The sequence below is a fragment of the Vigna umbellata genome, chromosome 8 (assembly GCF_029865625.1).
Source record: "Vigna umbellata cultivar VRB3 chromosome 8, Vumbellata_1.0, whole genome shotgun sequence".
Lineage (NCBI taxonomy): Eukaryota > Viridiplantae > Streptophyta > Magnoliopsida > Fabales > Fabaceae > Vigna > Vigna umbellata.
In genome coordinates, this window is record NC_142172.1 from 36,679,536 (window position 1) to 36,696,055 (window position 16,520).

Genomic DNA, 16,520 nt, shown 5'->3' on the forward strand with positions numbered 1-16,520 from the left:
AAAACTATATAAATTTTGAAGAACCTAGAAACGCATAAGCTAGGTCATGCAACAATGGAAAAAACACTTCGAAACAAAGAAACAAGTGCTACAAAAAATCGACCTGAATGCAAAACCTGAACACAAATGACAACACAAAATGTGTATTTTAAGAAGAACACAAGGAGCCTTAACGAAACAAAAAAAAAAGCAAGGAGAGAAAACGAACGAGTAAGCCAACAATGGAAATGGAACAAGGTGAGCAAGAATAGAGACGACTGCAATTGTGGCGAAAATGACACCTCATGAGTGCAATAATGATAAAGAAATGAAGTGACGTTCGTCTTCGTACTAGCAATGGAGAAATGGAAATCGGTGTCTCCCAATTGTAGAGGAAAACAAAAGAGTTCTAAGCGACATAATGAAATAAATGTCTTTAGTAGAGTTCTAAATATATGAAAAATGAACTCAAAGAAACATGTTTTGGGACAATAAAAGATTAATTTGAAGCAAATACTCATGTTAGGTGCCTTTGGAATCGCACAAAAACTTAAATTTTAAAATGTTTTAGTGTTGGACGCCAGACCCTTAACAGTGAGGATAAATTTATAACATATGATAATTTTATTATAATTTGATTTTATAATTAAAGCAATAGACTTCCATTATTTGTAAAATCGAAACCTATTATCTGACAAAGAGATAGAATTAAAAAATAATAATGGCACTTTTGAAATTTTGTGATGGATTTTGGTTTTTTAAATAACCAAAACATGTACTAGTATGTGATTTGATTATTTTAGAACCAAAACTATAGTTAGGAAAAATATTTCAAAAATATCATAAAATATTTCTAAAATATCATTTTGAAAGATTTTATTTCTCTTGAAACCAAAATCTATTAAGTGATTTCGAAAAACATTTTTTGCACTAATTAATTAGGAGTTATGAAATTCCAATCTTTGAAAGGAATAAAGTATATTTTACAAAACATATTTAGAACATACACAAAACCAAAAAAAAAAGTCAACAACATAAAAAAAATTGGTACTTAATTAAGTTAAAAAATAAATATAGAAAATAAGTTAAATACAAGACATAGATATATGATATTATTAACACTAATACTTGACACTAACAATATTGACAAGTTAACAAAACTTAAAATAAACAAAAGTGATAAATAAATAATTAAAAAAACAAAAATACTATAATATGACATGTGATATTTATAAAAGGAATATAAATTTCAATATAATGAAATAAAGATTGAGTCTATTTTAAAAAAATTATAAAAGCTTAATTGAGAAAATAATATACGTTACTTCCCGTAAAAGTGGTGAAGTTGATTAAACCAACTGCTGTTTTGAAGCTTATGAATGCCAAGAATAACAAGTGGATTGTGCCCCTACATTATAAGAGGAGTTTGAACAAGAATGAGACTCGAGTGCTAGTAAAACCCTTCATAAGTGTGATAATTCTCTTTTATTTTTATTATAACATGTGGCTTGAAGTGAAGAACATACTATTTAATTTGTGGTTATTAATTGTCATGCCTTGGTGGTTGAGATCCGGAAGTCGTGATTTGTTAAAATTTAGACTTATATATGTATAATAAAAAAAACCTAAGAAAAAGGCGAACAGTGACAAATTATAGTTATAAAGCAACCAAATTAATAGATTCTTTTGCCAGTTTTACCTGTAAACCTAAACAAATAGTTAGGATTTGAGTTTTAAAGAAAATGAAATTATTACAAGTTTTAGCTGCCTCTGTTGCCGGATTAATTGTCGTCGCTCTCACCACAACCTACCGACGACATGCGAGACGACGTGCAAAGATAGTTAGAAAGCAGAAGAAGTTGATTCCACTCCTAAAAAAGACGAAATCTAACGATCTTATAGAGATTGAAAAGTTCTCCCACTACGTTGGTATAATGTTTAATTTGTGACTTTCAATTTCCTTATTCTCACCTATGGAATTAATTAAAAGAAAAATACACATATATCATGATTTTATGTACATTGTCTATTATATATTTGTTTTTTCAATTTATCTATCTTTCTATTTACCTAACTTATAAATTTATTATTTTATTATATTTATATTCAATGTTCATGTATAAATTTATTATGTTTTATTCTTTTTATATTAAATGTTCATGCACTTTTTTAGTGTGTCTACAATCATTTTCTACATTAAAATGGATACCTTTTTAGTTATTGGAAAAGTTCCAAGTATAACAACCTTAAAACAGGTTTTCTTCAAGGGTTATAATGCATAATGTGAAGACACGTGTACACAAGGGTAAGGTATGTTATATAATGTTTTGACTATCTTATTTAATGATGTGGTTGCAGCAAGACAGATTGGATTTAAAGATGCTAATGAAGTTCCAGTATTATGTATATTGGCCCAAGACTTTCTGAAAAGATCCAAAGAATGTGATGAAAATATCTTTGAATACATTTGTAGTGTCTATGGCTATCCTTGGGATTTATATACGAAACTCATAGATGAGATTGAGAGATGCGTTAACACTTATTTAGCATTTCACTGGAATCAAGTTACACATCTCATTAGTTTGGTATTTATCTTAACTTACCTTCTTCATTTACCAATATTTTTTTTCTTCTTTAAATATATATAATATATATATATAATATATATATATATATATATATATAAAGTTCGTAAATAAAATGGAAACAGATATTGATAAATAATAAAGTTGATGTGACCCTTCCAAAATAAATTATGACATTATATTATTCTCTCTAATGCGTTAATCATATTTTTTTATATATAGGCTTTAAGGGAAGAGTCTCCACATACAAAAAAATTCAAGAAAATTATATTGGAAGTTATGAGGTAAAATTATATTAATCTTAATTTTTACAATATTTTCTAAGGTAGTTCAAATTAATGTCACCATATTATGATGGAGCTAAAAGTTTTTATAGTTTTAATATATATATTTTTCTAGGTTGAGGGGAATGTAATGCGAAAATAAGTATATATATATATATATATATATATATATATATATATAATATTTGTTTGGCTAATATGGTGTGGTGTTCACAGAAAACAAAGGTTTGAAAGGGTTCAAAGACAACAAAGGTTTGAAAAGGTAAGCAAGAATATGCAGGTGAAAACAACAAATCATGACACGGATACGAAGATACTCAGTGAAAGGCGTCCGGTGTTACTACTTATAGGAGGTGGCATGGGAACCAAAAAGACTTTTATCTTTGAAGATATTATTAGAGTGTATTACTCAACTTTCAATCCTGCAAAATTATTATTCTATGATACTTATAGTTTTGCAAAATTTGTTTAGTGCAAAAATAATTAAATTGTGTATCAATGATTAAAACACAAATTTCATAAAATACTAATTATAGCACTCTAGTCCAAGTATTTGACACTCGTAAATGTTTATCTCACTATATAGAGGATGGATCTCACTACTTCATATAACATATAAATTAATCTGAGTAGTGTTTATCTTGTTATAGAATAGACTCTGCAATAAACACTCGTGAATCATAACACTCTAAATTCAATATTAAAGTATAAAAGAAATTTTGTGTTCTAACTTAGTTTTGCATATCTAAGTAAAATTATTTATACGTATCAAATGGCTTTGACAGAATATTTTGCTATGAAGGAGCTAAAAATCCTGTGGTAGTTGAGACAAATGTCTTTAATGAGACTGAAATCATATATATGGCCCTTAATTCAAGAGTTCACCATGATGACATGCTCCAAACTGCTGAATTGGTATGTTTGTGTGAACACCTTCATTTTTTATTTTTATTTTTATAATAAATGTTACTTGTTAGGAAAAATTGAATCTAGAATCTTTTCCATTATTCCTTTTAAATCTTTTGAACTAATCTTATATTTTTTAAATGTCAGTGAAAAAAGTTGAATCCATATATCTTTTTTCCTCCACGTCTATCTACTTCATGTTATTTTTCCTTTAACCTGATGTTATATGTGCACCATGTGACAGACTGTATATATAAATCCATATTAGATTTTAAGAACTTTCATGTTCATATAAATTTTCTTTTGAATTTAGTTATATTACCAAATGACTGAGATATGTTAGATTCTTATGAGTTATTTTTACTTAAAATTTGAACAGATGCATCAATCTTCCACCCATGTTGCATTATCTAAGCTTGTGACAGCTCTAAACGAGGGTCGAGATGTAATCATGGTTGATACATTATCATGTGAGTCGTTTGTAAAGCAGACTATTGTCATGGCAAGAAATATTCACAAATACCGATATCGAATGGGAGTAGGATATAAAGTAGCTGAAGATGGAACCGTCACTGAAAATTACTGGGAGAAATTACATGACACAGAAGAAGAAAATCAATCAAAAGGAATTTCTAACGGAGAACCATGCACACAAAAGCCTTATGAAATTTTCCTACTTGGCATGGTTTGTGAGAGTTATCTTGCTATGGTTAAAATCATTAGGTATACATGTTTGTGAGTTGTACCATGTTACTAATTAGGTAATTTTTTTTATTGGTTTGATGATTAACATTGCCATTGAAATTTTGACAGCAAAGCTATAATAACAAGGAGTGCAGTGAACGTAAATTCACAGTTGAAATATCACAAAATGTTTGCTAATGCATTTCCAAGATATTGTGATCTTGTTGATAAAGCCATACTCAGCGGCGCAGATTTTGTTGGTAGTCCACCAAATGTGAGAGTTTAATTTTACTATGTGAATATTAACATGTAATGGAAATAACAATTTATTTGTAATACATAACAGGTTATATGGAGCATCTTCCATGATGAGGATCGACAGGAATATATTAAAAAAACCAAGCTCTTAAAAGAATTGAGCGATTTGAATGTTGAAGCTGATTCCGTCTACGAACTTAACAAGAAATCCAATCGCATAATGGAACCTGATTCTGTTTGGAGTAAGATTGTTGTTCTATCACCTTCAAGAAAACGTGATCAAATGGAATTGAAGAACTCCATTGAAAGAATAGAGAGATCATTAAAATATATGACCAAATTATTTTGTGATACGTTGGAGCAGCATTAAACTATCACTATAGGTTTTGAGGTTTAGTTTGATATTTGTTAGTAGTATGGATTTAAGACAGGAAGATCACTGTATCGTTTTCATGGTAACATCTATAAGTCAATTATTTGATGCAGCTTATAAGCGGTATAAAACAAAATTTGAAAAGGGAGAATAATAAATTTTTTGAAAAAAACATGATGGAATAATTAATTAGTTTTGTATATCTCCACCTTTCCTATATGCCTTTCATAATGGCTGGAAGCCCAATTCATTTTCTATTTTATTTCAGTTTCTACACCCCTTTTTCTAAAATTAGGCTCAATAGTCCGTAGTGTTAAGTTTTCTCACCACCGTTTTGCTTTCCACCACACCTAAAATTTACCACTCCCAATACAATGTGAATCCGGTAATTAGCAAAATGTGCAAAGAGGAGGGAGCAGTCTTCCTTCATTCTTCGTAACTATCAGGACTTTCTATTTTTTTAAAATACAACCTCATTCATATACAAAACAAAACTTCCATTTGGTGGGAGAGGAGATTCATTCGTCCACTACCATCATCCAAAACTCCTAATTCTCTACACACAAAAAATAAAAACACACACTCACAATATCTGACAATCATCTTCAACCTATACTCACACGAGTTCTCCTCATTCCCACAATACTAGATTTCTTTTGAAACAAAATCACAACACAGAGAGTAAAGACAAAGAAACACACAGTGAGTTGTAAACAGATTTTGGGAAGGATTTAACGACATTCACACACAAGCAGAATCATCCAGTATAAATAATCCATCATTTTCTAAGTTATAAGGCTTTTTTTTCAGAAGGCAAAGAGAAGCAAAGGTACTGAATTACTTTTGAAAATAATTTAATGAACCATATAATACCTTTAATGAATTCCAAATTTGTTTTAATGAATTCAGAAAAAAATGAAATCTGGACTAATAGGGTGCTGGAAGTAATACCGTTGTTTTTTTTAACAAAGAAGAAAGAAAGATAAGTGGGCTGCTTTTTTCATTTCACGCCATGCACTCCCATATAAATTAACCCCCATCCCTTGTATATTTTATTTTTATTTGTGGGCATGTTCATAATTTACTTTACTTTATGCATTTCATGTTCACTGCACAGACACCACTGTTTTACTCTGTTTCGGCTGTCACTATACACACCACACATTTAATTGCTCACCGCACCACGCATTCACTATCTCGCATCCCTGTATGTTTTATTTGCTTTTACCCTCCGCTGCCCACCCACTTTGTCTTCCAGTTTTATCCCTCTTTTTAGTTATGCCCTATATTTTACATATACATCTATGTTTTTATTTTCTCACTAATTAAAATTTTGTACTCTTTTTACTCAATATTCATGAAAATAAAACTGCTTTAAACAATAATAAATGTAAATTTTTAAAACAATAAAAAATATAAAAACTATAAAGATTAAAATTTAAAAAATAATTTTTCACTGATTTCTTTTGGATGTTTGTACGGTGGTCCATGTCGTCCAATATCCAAAATTAAAAGTACAATTTTTCGTGCGATCGTATGTGTTGTTTTATTACTTGAATCTTTATTTCTTAAAAAATAACTTAAAAATACGTTTTCACTATTTTCTTTTTGGTATTTGTTAGGTCATCTGTGTTACAGGACACTCATTTTCAAATAATTTAGAAGTATCAAAACTTTCAAACTAATCTTTCTTTTAAACTATGTTGCCCTTGATTTTCCAGTTTGAATGAAAATACAAAGAGCGAGATTAATATTTGTTGGTCTCAAAATTTTCAAAATATATTTTTAGTTTTTTCTTGTTATCTTCTTTTATTCTTATTTCCAAAAAAATAAACATTTAGAAGAAACCACACCATTTTTCATATTTGACTAACTAATGTTGTAAGGTGCTAATATTCTTTTTATGCATAACCGATTTTTGAATCTAAAATGCAGTTTTATAAACCAAACACGTATTTTTTACAGTTTTTCATAATAAACTACGATCATGATTCAAAAACTTTATTTTTAAATCTATTTTTTTATTATTCGTCATCCTGTCAGTTTAAATAGCAACACTTAGCCTTATAATTATCTTTACCAGATTTTGGTACGGAGTTATCAATATTTATTGAATAAATATTAATGTACATACATTAATTTATCTAAATCATTATCTATATTATTATTATTTCATAATTAAAATAATTTATATTAAAATTATAAAAAGTTCATCGTCTTTATGGAAGGATGTTGTCATTTCTTTATGATATCTATCCGACTATACTAGCTATTTGACTATTGTTTGTAGTCTCTGATGTGGCTTAATGGATTCGATTTCTGTTCCCAATCCTAAACCTAAACAAATGTTTTACCTGAAATGGCCATGGAATGAAACAAACCCTAATTCTAGTCCTGGTCCCTGCAAGTTTGAGGGTCCTTGGCCATTGAAATCTCTCCAAAACCTTGGTTTAATACCTTTCAATTTTGCGAGCTCTGTTTCAGGTTGGAAAAAGAAAACGACTCTCACACAGTCGGAGGCAGAACAGAGGGCATTTGCTTCGGCTCTGGCAAGCGCCAAGGAGGCGACTTTGGTGGAATTCTACTCAGCCAAGTGCAGGCTCTGTAATTCCCTGTTCAAATTTGTTTCCGAAGTCGAAACCCGGAACTCTCACTGGCTCAATATTGTCATGGCTGATGCTGAGAATCCCAATTGGCTACCTGAGGTATCAAATGGACCTTTTCACAAACTAAAATGCAGGTGTGTCTATATATGTGTGTGTGAAAATAAACTAAACTGTAGAATTTTTCCACATTATTTATTCTAGAAGCTAATTTCTTAATTTCTGTGTTATATAATTCATCCTAAACTCTGAATTATGTTTTTGCATAGTGAGTAAGGCTATACTCTAAATTATGAACAACATCTGAATGCGGCTGACCCAGACCATGACTATAATGTTATTGATTGAATACTACTTTAAGAAATAAAGACATTGTTCATTAAGTTTTCATCTTCAGTTTAAACATGAATCATGTGGAATAACTATATTTTTCAATGTTCATCCCCTATAAAAAAATTCCCATCAATTGGTAATTTTCATTTTTATGCTCAAAGAATTAAATCATGATACTTGAAAACCTGTAGTTTCCACTGACGACACCCAAATGAAAAGCGGGTTAGCATGTGTTAGTTGCACCAGTTAGTTAGATAAGCTTAGAGATGATTGGGTATACAAAGAAATAAAAAGAAAAGATATCACTCTTAGTTTGGAGTGGAATTGGGAGAAAAACACTGGTTTGTATCATTAGGTTGTCTTTCCTTTTTACCTATCAGATAGGCTATTCATTAATGATTTCAGATCTGCCTTCATTGTTCAAATTATTGAGAAACATCGTTGGCTGGTGGAGCAATATATTTGAATAGTACCTTCAGGAAGTTCTGATTGATTGTTACTGATTTCTGCAAACCTTTAGTAGTAAGAAAAAAAAAAAAAAACTCAGTATTTGCTATGTGGGTTTCAGAAGCAGAATGTTTTTTGGCTTTTGCTGGCCTTTGAGAATCCCCACATGGGATCAAACTTCATCTCAGCCAAGGTTTCTGTTTGGTTGCATAAATTGCATGAGCATTCTGTGCATCCGAGTTATTTCCTGGGCTTGGTAAATCCAACTGACATTTTTTTCGTACAAGAGTTCATGATGCTGAGTGTTATTGGTTCACTTCATTTCTGTTACTGGATTGTTGTAGAATAATAATGGCCATTTAGTATAATGGAAGAGACAGAAAAAATGAACTAGTAAATCTGGGAGACAGATAAGAAGGCTGTTCTTCTAACAAGCATGTAGGAAAAATAAAAAATAACCTATTACAGTTCTGGGAAAATGAAACTAAGTTACAGCAATTAAACCCTTTTCTTAACAGAAACCCTTGATAAAAATAATATCTATCTATTGCAATAGATCTAATTCTAGTATATAAAATAATTTTCATGAATAGGAACTAAACGACTAGAATAATACTTTTACAATAACTGTTCTAGAGTAGTATGGACAATACCATGCAGCCACGCAACAGCATAGGTGTTATGATGTTAGCTATGTTTTTTCTGTTATGGAGATTGGTTTATATGCCATTGGACTGTGAAGAATATAAATTTTGGTTTGATGTTTTGTAATTATTTTATATTGTTCTGTTTCTTTAATTGTTGTGTATAAACTTACATATCAGTTTGGTTATTAGGAAGAATTTAATGGGGCATGGGGGTTTAGCAAATAATAAGATAATTATTCATTTTATGCTGAACCACGTTTGGGCAGACCTGACTAAGCCATTAGGTTGACGTTCTGTGACTCTGTCTCCTGCTCCAAGCCATGCTTTTTACCTCTTCAAGATGCAGACCTGTTTGTCAATTTTGTTTTCCTCAAATGTGATTGTGGTCAATATATCCCTTTGAAGAAGTATTGTTTTGTCGTCTCTTCATCTCTGTAACTTTGGCCTTTTTTTTTTTGTTCATTCTTTCAGAATGACCTCTACATGCAAGCAAACCATGCAAATTTTATTTGCACTACTGTTTCTGCTTAAATTGGCCTTAACCCAGTATCTTGTCTTGGATTATGTACATCATGCATTGATGCTGCTTCCATGTTTAACCTTACCTTTCAACTGAAAAAATGCTGCTTCCTTGAATATCTCAATTATCACCGTATACTAATAAAAATTGATGAATGGGCAATGCCCAAATTTGTCCAAACTAAGACATCCATCCTAGGATCACACTTCAGCCAAAAATTATCACCATATACTTAATTTTCTAGATCCATTTTCCATATATGTCCTTCGGTGTATATAGTTTCTGTAGAAATGTGATTTCGGCGTATTCCCATGTGAAACTTGAGATGATGGTTCTGTGAAGAAACATCAGTTTTTGGAAGGATCTGGAAGAACATATTACATATTTTAATTATAAAGTAATATACATTTTCAATAGAGAAGATACATGAGCCTTTATCTTTTTCTTGATGGAAACAGTAGAATTTCAAATTTAGGAAGCAGTTGGAAGTTTTGTTTAAATACCTCAGCTTGCTATTCGTAGAAATTATGTTGACCTTGAAAAAATCTATTTACTTGAAATTCCTTTGAAATAGTTCAAGCTCTCAGTACTATTGTATTACCTTCATTTTGGTGTTTTTTTCTATCTTCTGATTCCTGAAGGATAATGTTGTATAGAAATCATTGAACATGTTATTATTTGTTTAATATCAGGAGAATCCATTTTGTTCTCATTACTTCTTGCTGACTTGGTTTTGAATGTTCGTATCGCAGCTCCTTCATTATGATGTTAGCTATGTTCCTTGTTTTGTGCTTCTCGACCACAATGGCAAGGCCCTGGCAAAGACAGGTGTCCCGAGCAGTCGTTTACACGTTATTGCAGGAATCTCCCATCTCTCAAAATGAAGCGCCCTCTGTCAGAGCGGCTGCAGCGGAATGGTTAGCGTGGAAACAAACCAAGAGGGGGGGTGAATTGGTTATATTTAAATATTATCCCTTTTTAATATTTTCTCTTAATTTCTTACTAAGCAGATAATTTAACGTAAATAACAGAGTAAGGGAAAGAGAAAAATTACACAGGTATTTTATCCTGGTTCAGATCACTAGGATCCTACGTCCAGTCGCTTATCTCAAATAAGATAAAACTTTTTCACTATCACAAAACTATTACAAATATTAGTCNAAACTTGGTATTATACATCTTCAAATGAAACTCCAAATAAAATAAATTAATTATATTATGAAATACTAAAATAACTGTATTTATTATAATCAAATGTATCATATTTAAATTCGTTAATGTGAAATAATAATGAAAATGTTAGTTATTAAGTGGAATCTATATCCTCTTTTGATTCTTAACAACAAAATATCATAGATTTTAAAGAATAATAACATGGTCACAAAGTCTAATATAATAATATGATGCGTTTCAAAGAAAAACATTGTTAAAAGCCTAATAAATAATTGGGTTCGTTAAACATGTTGAATTAGTAAGGGGTCGTTAAAAAAATCCTTTTTAATTATAAGTTTATATATTAATTTCTTATTGTGAATTTTTATTGGATGTTATATTGTTAGTTAGTTCAAACTCCTATTGATCTAACAAGGAATCGAGTATGGGGTCAATATGCTAATTATTAATATATCATTTAGAATCTTAGCCCAAAAAATGACAAACTACTTGTAGTAACTAAAATAATAGCATAAATTGATACGAAAGTACAGAAAAAACTACTCCAAGTCCATAAAATGTATTGAGCTCCTTTTAGCTAGAATATATCTAAAACTTTGACAAGTTTAAACATTGAAGATTAAATTTACCTACAGAAAGCTATGTACCATGCACTTTTGGATCAATTCGTTACCAAGAAGACAGTAGTATTAGTAGCAAGCATGGAAGGGGTAAAAAAGTAAAGGTACCAATGGTCCCATACAGAATAGAACATAGACAAAGACAATGCTTTGCCAAAAACAATAATGGTTACAGACATGAGAGTTGGAAATAAAAGCTTAAACGTTACATGCAAGATTTATCTTTGTTCTCTTTCTCGTAACCTTTGTTTCTCTTTGTTATAATTCAGTCAAACATTAATATTTCTATAACAAGTTTCTTCCTTATCGTTGTTTAGTGTCCTTTAAGTTTGTTTCTTGCTTTTCTACTTTGTTTCTTTCGTATATTCTGTGTAGTTGTTAATCTTTGTGAAAAATATACGTCACATTAAAAAAAAAAAAAATAGGGCTAACTTGCTATATTATAATGTCACAAAGTTAAAGAGTACTCAACGGCAAGAATTGTGAGAGATTCGTAGCCAATATGTGAAATCATAAATATCTTATTAAAGCATGTTGAAATCATTTTGTAAATGGATCTTGAGTTGCTTCTTGAAGAAAAAGTTATACCATGCTGTCGGTATCCTCTAATTTCATTTTCTTGATGTATTTAAGTTGTTAAGATGGAGTGTACTGTTTTTATTACTTTAGTATTTACAAAATATATAGAGAGAGAGAAAGAAAAAACTTTTTTTTTCTTTTAGTCATAGACTACCAATATATATCTATACACCCAACTAATTAAGGTAAAAAAAAATATCATTTCTACCAATATTCATCTAATGTTCATAATTACATTAATCAAATAATGTTTATAATTATTATATCATCACCAACTCTGTCTAGATGTACTCAGTCCTGATGATATAAAGACATGTTATGATGGTCTGATCAACTACATATCGATTAAAACAACTTCTATGACAAGTATTGACTACATTGATCATATTAACATCAAGATAAAATTATCATTAATATAATTGGTTAATTAATGATTAATCATAGTAACTAGTCATGTGGACGAGATCCATTGAGATAAAAAAAACATGTAAAATGTGTATAAACATCTTAAGGTAAATATGGGATGTATTCATTATTATAATATTTACTGCTATCACACACTTAACTACTTTGAATGTCAAAATATATTCTACATGCATACACTCCTTTTTGTCATGAGAAGACTAAACCTACAACATTTCGACTTTTATATATATAAAAACTTGTTTATTTTGTATTTCTTTTTTACAATATTTTATAAAAAAATTAACCATTTTATTTTATTTGGTATTTCTTTCTTAAAATTACTATCATCTAAACAATAAAAAATAAATAAACTTGTTTATTTTTTTAATTTCACCAATTTAAAAATTCTATTTTAATTTATTTTCACTTTATTTTTATCTTCTTTTATTTTTTTAATTGTATCTTTTATAGAGAAAATGCTAGATGGTCTTTGTAACTTTTCATTCCTCTCAAATATATTTTTTTAAAATTTAAATAATTAATTGAAAATTTTTAAAATTATTTTTTGAAATTTGTATCTATCTTATATTTTTAACATATTAATTTTTTTTACCATTTTAAATCATGTCAATAAATAATAAATAATATTTTGGTTTAAGTTGAATTAAATTATAATAACTTTATTTTATACCAAAAGTGAGAACATCGCTATCAAATTATAAATTCATATGAACAAAATACAAACAAGTTATTAAATTAAAATAACTGAACCATGTTTTTGATATATATACATATATATATATATATATATATATATATATATATAACATGAATGTATTTTATTTAAGTTTTAGTTGTATCGATGGTTGGTGATAGTAGTTTGTAGATGGTGTATCAAGTATAAAGTTCGGCCTCTGACTGATTGTGGTAGCATTGGGTATAATAGGGGTGAGTTTAGCAATTGGGGTGCGAATAAAAATTTGAAATTTTCGTGTCTTTTAAAAAAAAAAATCCTTTCATTCGTTCTTCTTCCATTCTCCTTCCATTCTCCTTCTTCCTCTCCTACTCCCAAACTTACAACACCTTTCTCTCTTGCAAGCTTACTAAGAGATAGTGTAGAGTATCAAAAGAGAGTTTTTGTCTTCGGTAAGTTCCTTCTTCTCCATTCTTTCTTAATTTTCTGTCTCGCCCTCCTCTACGGAGTCATGCATGGCTTGAGATTTGTTGGGTGTAGGAGTTTTTGAGTGTGAGGTTATTATGGGGTGCTTTATGGCTAGTATTTGAATCTTTTGAGGTAATTAAGAAGTTTAATGGCGTTTTGCTTCATCCTCTTAAATTTTTGCTATCTTCAAAATATAGGAAAAACCTAAGGTGTGGGAAATTAGGTTTGTTTTAAATTTGTTGAGAATGGTCAGGAATTTTAGAAGAGTTTTGGCATTTGTTGGGTCTTTTAATTTGAATAGGTGGGTGAAAAAACTTTAAGGGTTAAACCCTTTGATGACGAGGGCTTTTGGGTAGTCTTCTTCTTGAAAGTAATTGCTGTTAGAAGAAAGAAGAAGAAAAGATAAATGAACACTCAACTCTGTTGTCGTCTCAACTGTCAACTTTGCAGATATAAATTGTTGTAATTAGCTATAAAACAGAGACATGTGACAATTCAACTGTATTCTTGATAGTATGTGTTATATAGATAGTGTATTTTTTTAGTAAACCGTCATTTTGATCTTCGAAGTATTATTCTCTCTGATAAAATTGTCCTTAAAAATAATTAAGTAGTTATAGCAGTAGTAGAATCGTGCTCGGTATTTCTTTGATTATTGGAAAATCTCTTAGATTAGTCCCTGAACTTCACTGAATTACATCAAGGATGTGATTTGTGCACTAAGAGAGCTTCCAGCAACTGCATATGGTCATTATTTGGATCCCAGTTCACTGACTGTAGGAGCTTCTCGAGTCACTATACCCTCATTATTGAAACTGTAGTTGTGGTTACAAGTTAACTGCTTTGAGAATACATATTTAAGATAAAATGTGGGTATGCATCTTGCTGGATAAAATTTGTATTAAATTAAAATTACAAAATGTTGTGTCTAGCAACATATTATGAAGTAAGAATGTGTCTCTATTTGAGAAGTTGTAAACTGGGAAAGTTATATGTTTATCTATGATTCTTAGTGATTTCCTAGTACAGAGTGACTTTGGTGACATTAACACTAGTCTGGGAAGATTAAAATTTAGATACCCATCAACCTAATCATTAAAATGTACTGCTAACTTTGTTGAAGAATACTTGTGCCTTTGAAATTTGGATTAGGTACTGATATTTTTTTATTCGATGGCAGAAGAATTAGGAACAAATAAACAATGTTTCTCAAAGTTCAGCTGTCTTGGAATGTCATCATTGCTCCAGAAAATCTGCAACCACAAGGTCTGATGCTTCAGAGGGCAATCATCATCCGCCTGCTAGGTGACTTTGCTATGAAGAAAGCAACCAAAGATTTGGGATACTTTCTTGCTGTGACCACACTGGAGAAAATAGGGGAAGGAAAGGTCAGACAGCATGGGGATGTGCTCTTCCCTGTTGTTTTTAATGCCATTACCTTCAAGATTTTCAATGGAGAGATATTGGAGGGTGTTGTCCACAAGGTTCTAAAGCATGGAGTTTTCATGAGATGTGGTCCAATTGAGAATGTCTATCTCTCACATTTGAAGATGCCTGATTACGAATATGTTCCTGGTGAAAATGCTTGCTTCATGAATGACAAATTGTCAAAAATTGGAAAAGATGTCACACTTCGCTTTTCAGTGATAGGTACTAAGTGGATGGAAGCAGATAGGGACTTTCAAGCATTGGTCAGTTTGGAAGGAGATTATCTGGGACCAGTCTCCACTCTCGATATATAGCTACATTTTCTTTTAGGTTATGTCAGTAACGGTTGTTTTCTTGTTGAGAGCAAACTCATTTTGTCTGTGGGACTTACTCTTTTCACCTTCCTGACTGGTACAAATCATGGAACCTATTAACCAAATTAATGATGTGGAGATTAGTTTGTGAATATACTATAGCTTTTCTATATTGTTTGTTTGTTTCTGTTGCATGATATCCTTTTGATATAAAGCCATCAATTTTTATAGCTTTTATTCCTGGAACAAAAACTTTATTAGAATTGTTCTGCAATAGATGTTATGGAATAGAATAATATTATTTTTATGGATCTATTGACAAAGATGTTACAAATTTAAATTAAATAAATATTTGTAAAAAATAATAATATTTTGATGATAAAATTTAAAAACTAGTATTTTTCGTTAATGTAAAACTAAGTATAATTAGTATTTTTTATAATTAAACATATTAAACTCAATTAGTGAATAATAAGAAATTAGGTGAGGAAAAATGAAAATTCAATTTAATTTTCAGTCTATTTCATGCATTAAGGTTAAATAATAAAAAAAAGATACAAGACACATGTTAAAGAGAATAAAGAAAGTATGACCAAACATAAGAAACATGTTTATAATTTTAGATTTACAGGACAATTACTTATTTTCTTTTATTTGAATTTTAAATTTTAATTCTTTTTTTCTTTTCAAATTGAAAACTTTGACATTTAGGTAATGTTTGAATATATAAATTTGAGGGAATGAGAAAAAAGATTGTGATGGTTTAGATTAAGAAATCTAAAGAGATAGATATAGGGATTTGAATGAAAAGTTTATAAAAGTTTGTGGTGTATAATGTTATAAGAATGATAGATTAGAAAACATGGTTTAATAAATAAAATTATATTATTACTATTTTATCTTTTAAAGATAAATATAATATAAAATTAAATATAAATAGTAAAAAATATGTTAAAATAAATTTGAAATCGTTATTTAAAATTACAAAAATATTATTATTATTATAATAATTATTATATATATAAAGAAAAATATTTTTATAAATTATAAAAATATTATTTCTACAATTATAATTATTAATATATAAACATAATAAAAACATAAAAACTAGTTATTTACATAAAAAGCAAACACATCTTAATAATTTTATAAATTAATTTCATATTCAGTAAAGTTTCTAAACATCTACGTATAATTTCTATACTTGTTACTGTGCTTAA

General features: G+C 29.5%; 3 protein-coding genes across 4 annotated transcripts; all 3 read left to right on the top strand.

Annotated features, from left to right (window-relative positions):
• Positions 1-1,557: 1,557 nt before the first annotated feature.
• LOC148194607 (calmodulin calcium-dependent NAD kinase-like) lies at positions 1,558-5,117 on the top strand. The gene is made up of 8 exons (XM_088095694.1): positions 1,558-1,908; positions 2,338-2,564; positions 2,787-2,848; positions 3,065-3,250; positions 3,634-3,763; positions 4,134-4,477; positions 4,568-4,712; positions 4,785-5,117. Exons 1-8 carry the CDS (start codon positions 1,722-1,724, stop codon positions 5,064-5,066), a joined length of 1,563 nt encoding a protein of 520 aa, XP_087951820.1. The 5' UTR covers positions 1,558-1,721; the 3' UTR covers positions 5,067-5,117.
• Positions 5,118-7,297: 2,180 nt separating this feature from the next.
• On the top strand, positions 7,298-10,579 carry LOC124830918 (uncharacterized). The gene is given in 3 exon segments (XM_047304786.2): positions 7,298-7,774; positions 10,372-10,489; positions 10,492-10,579. Coding segments are annotated over 3 exon segments (567 nt in total). The 5' UTR covers positions 7,298-7,375; the 3' UTR covers positions 10,542-10,579.
• Positions 10,580-13,382: 2,803 nt separating this feature from the next.
• LOC148194608 (DNA-directed RNA polymerase V subunit 7-like) lies at positions 13,383-15,470 on the top strand. Of its 2 annotated transcripts, none has more exons than XM_088096161.1 (2): positions 13,383-13,542; positions 14,739-15,470. In XM_088096161.1, the coding sequence occupies exon 2, from the start codon at positions 14,761-14,763 to the stop codon at positions 15,298-15,300; it is 540 nt and encodes a 179-aa protein (XP_087952287.1). In that variant the 5' UTR covers positions 13,383-13,542; positions 14,739-14,760; the 3' UTR covers positions 15,301-15,470. The 2 variants fall into 2 exon arrangements, with proteins under 2 accessions (XP_087952287.1, XP_087952288.1); XM_088096162.1 differs by having other exon boundaries at positions 13,386-13,542; positions 14,742-15,470.
• The last annotated feature ends 1,050 nt before the right edge of the window (positions 15,471-16,520 follow it).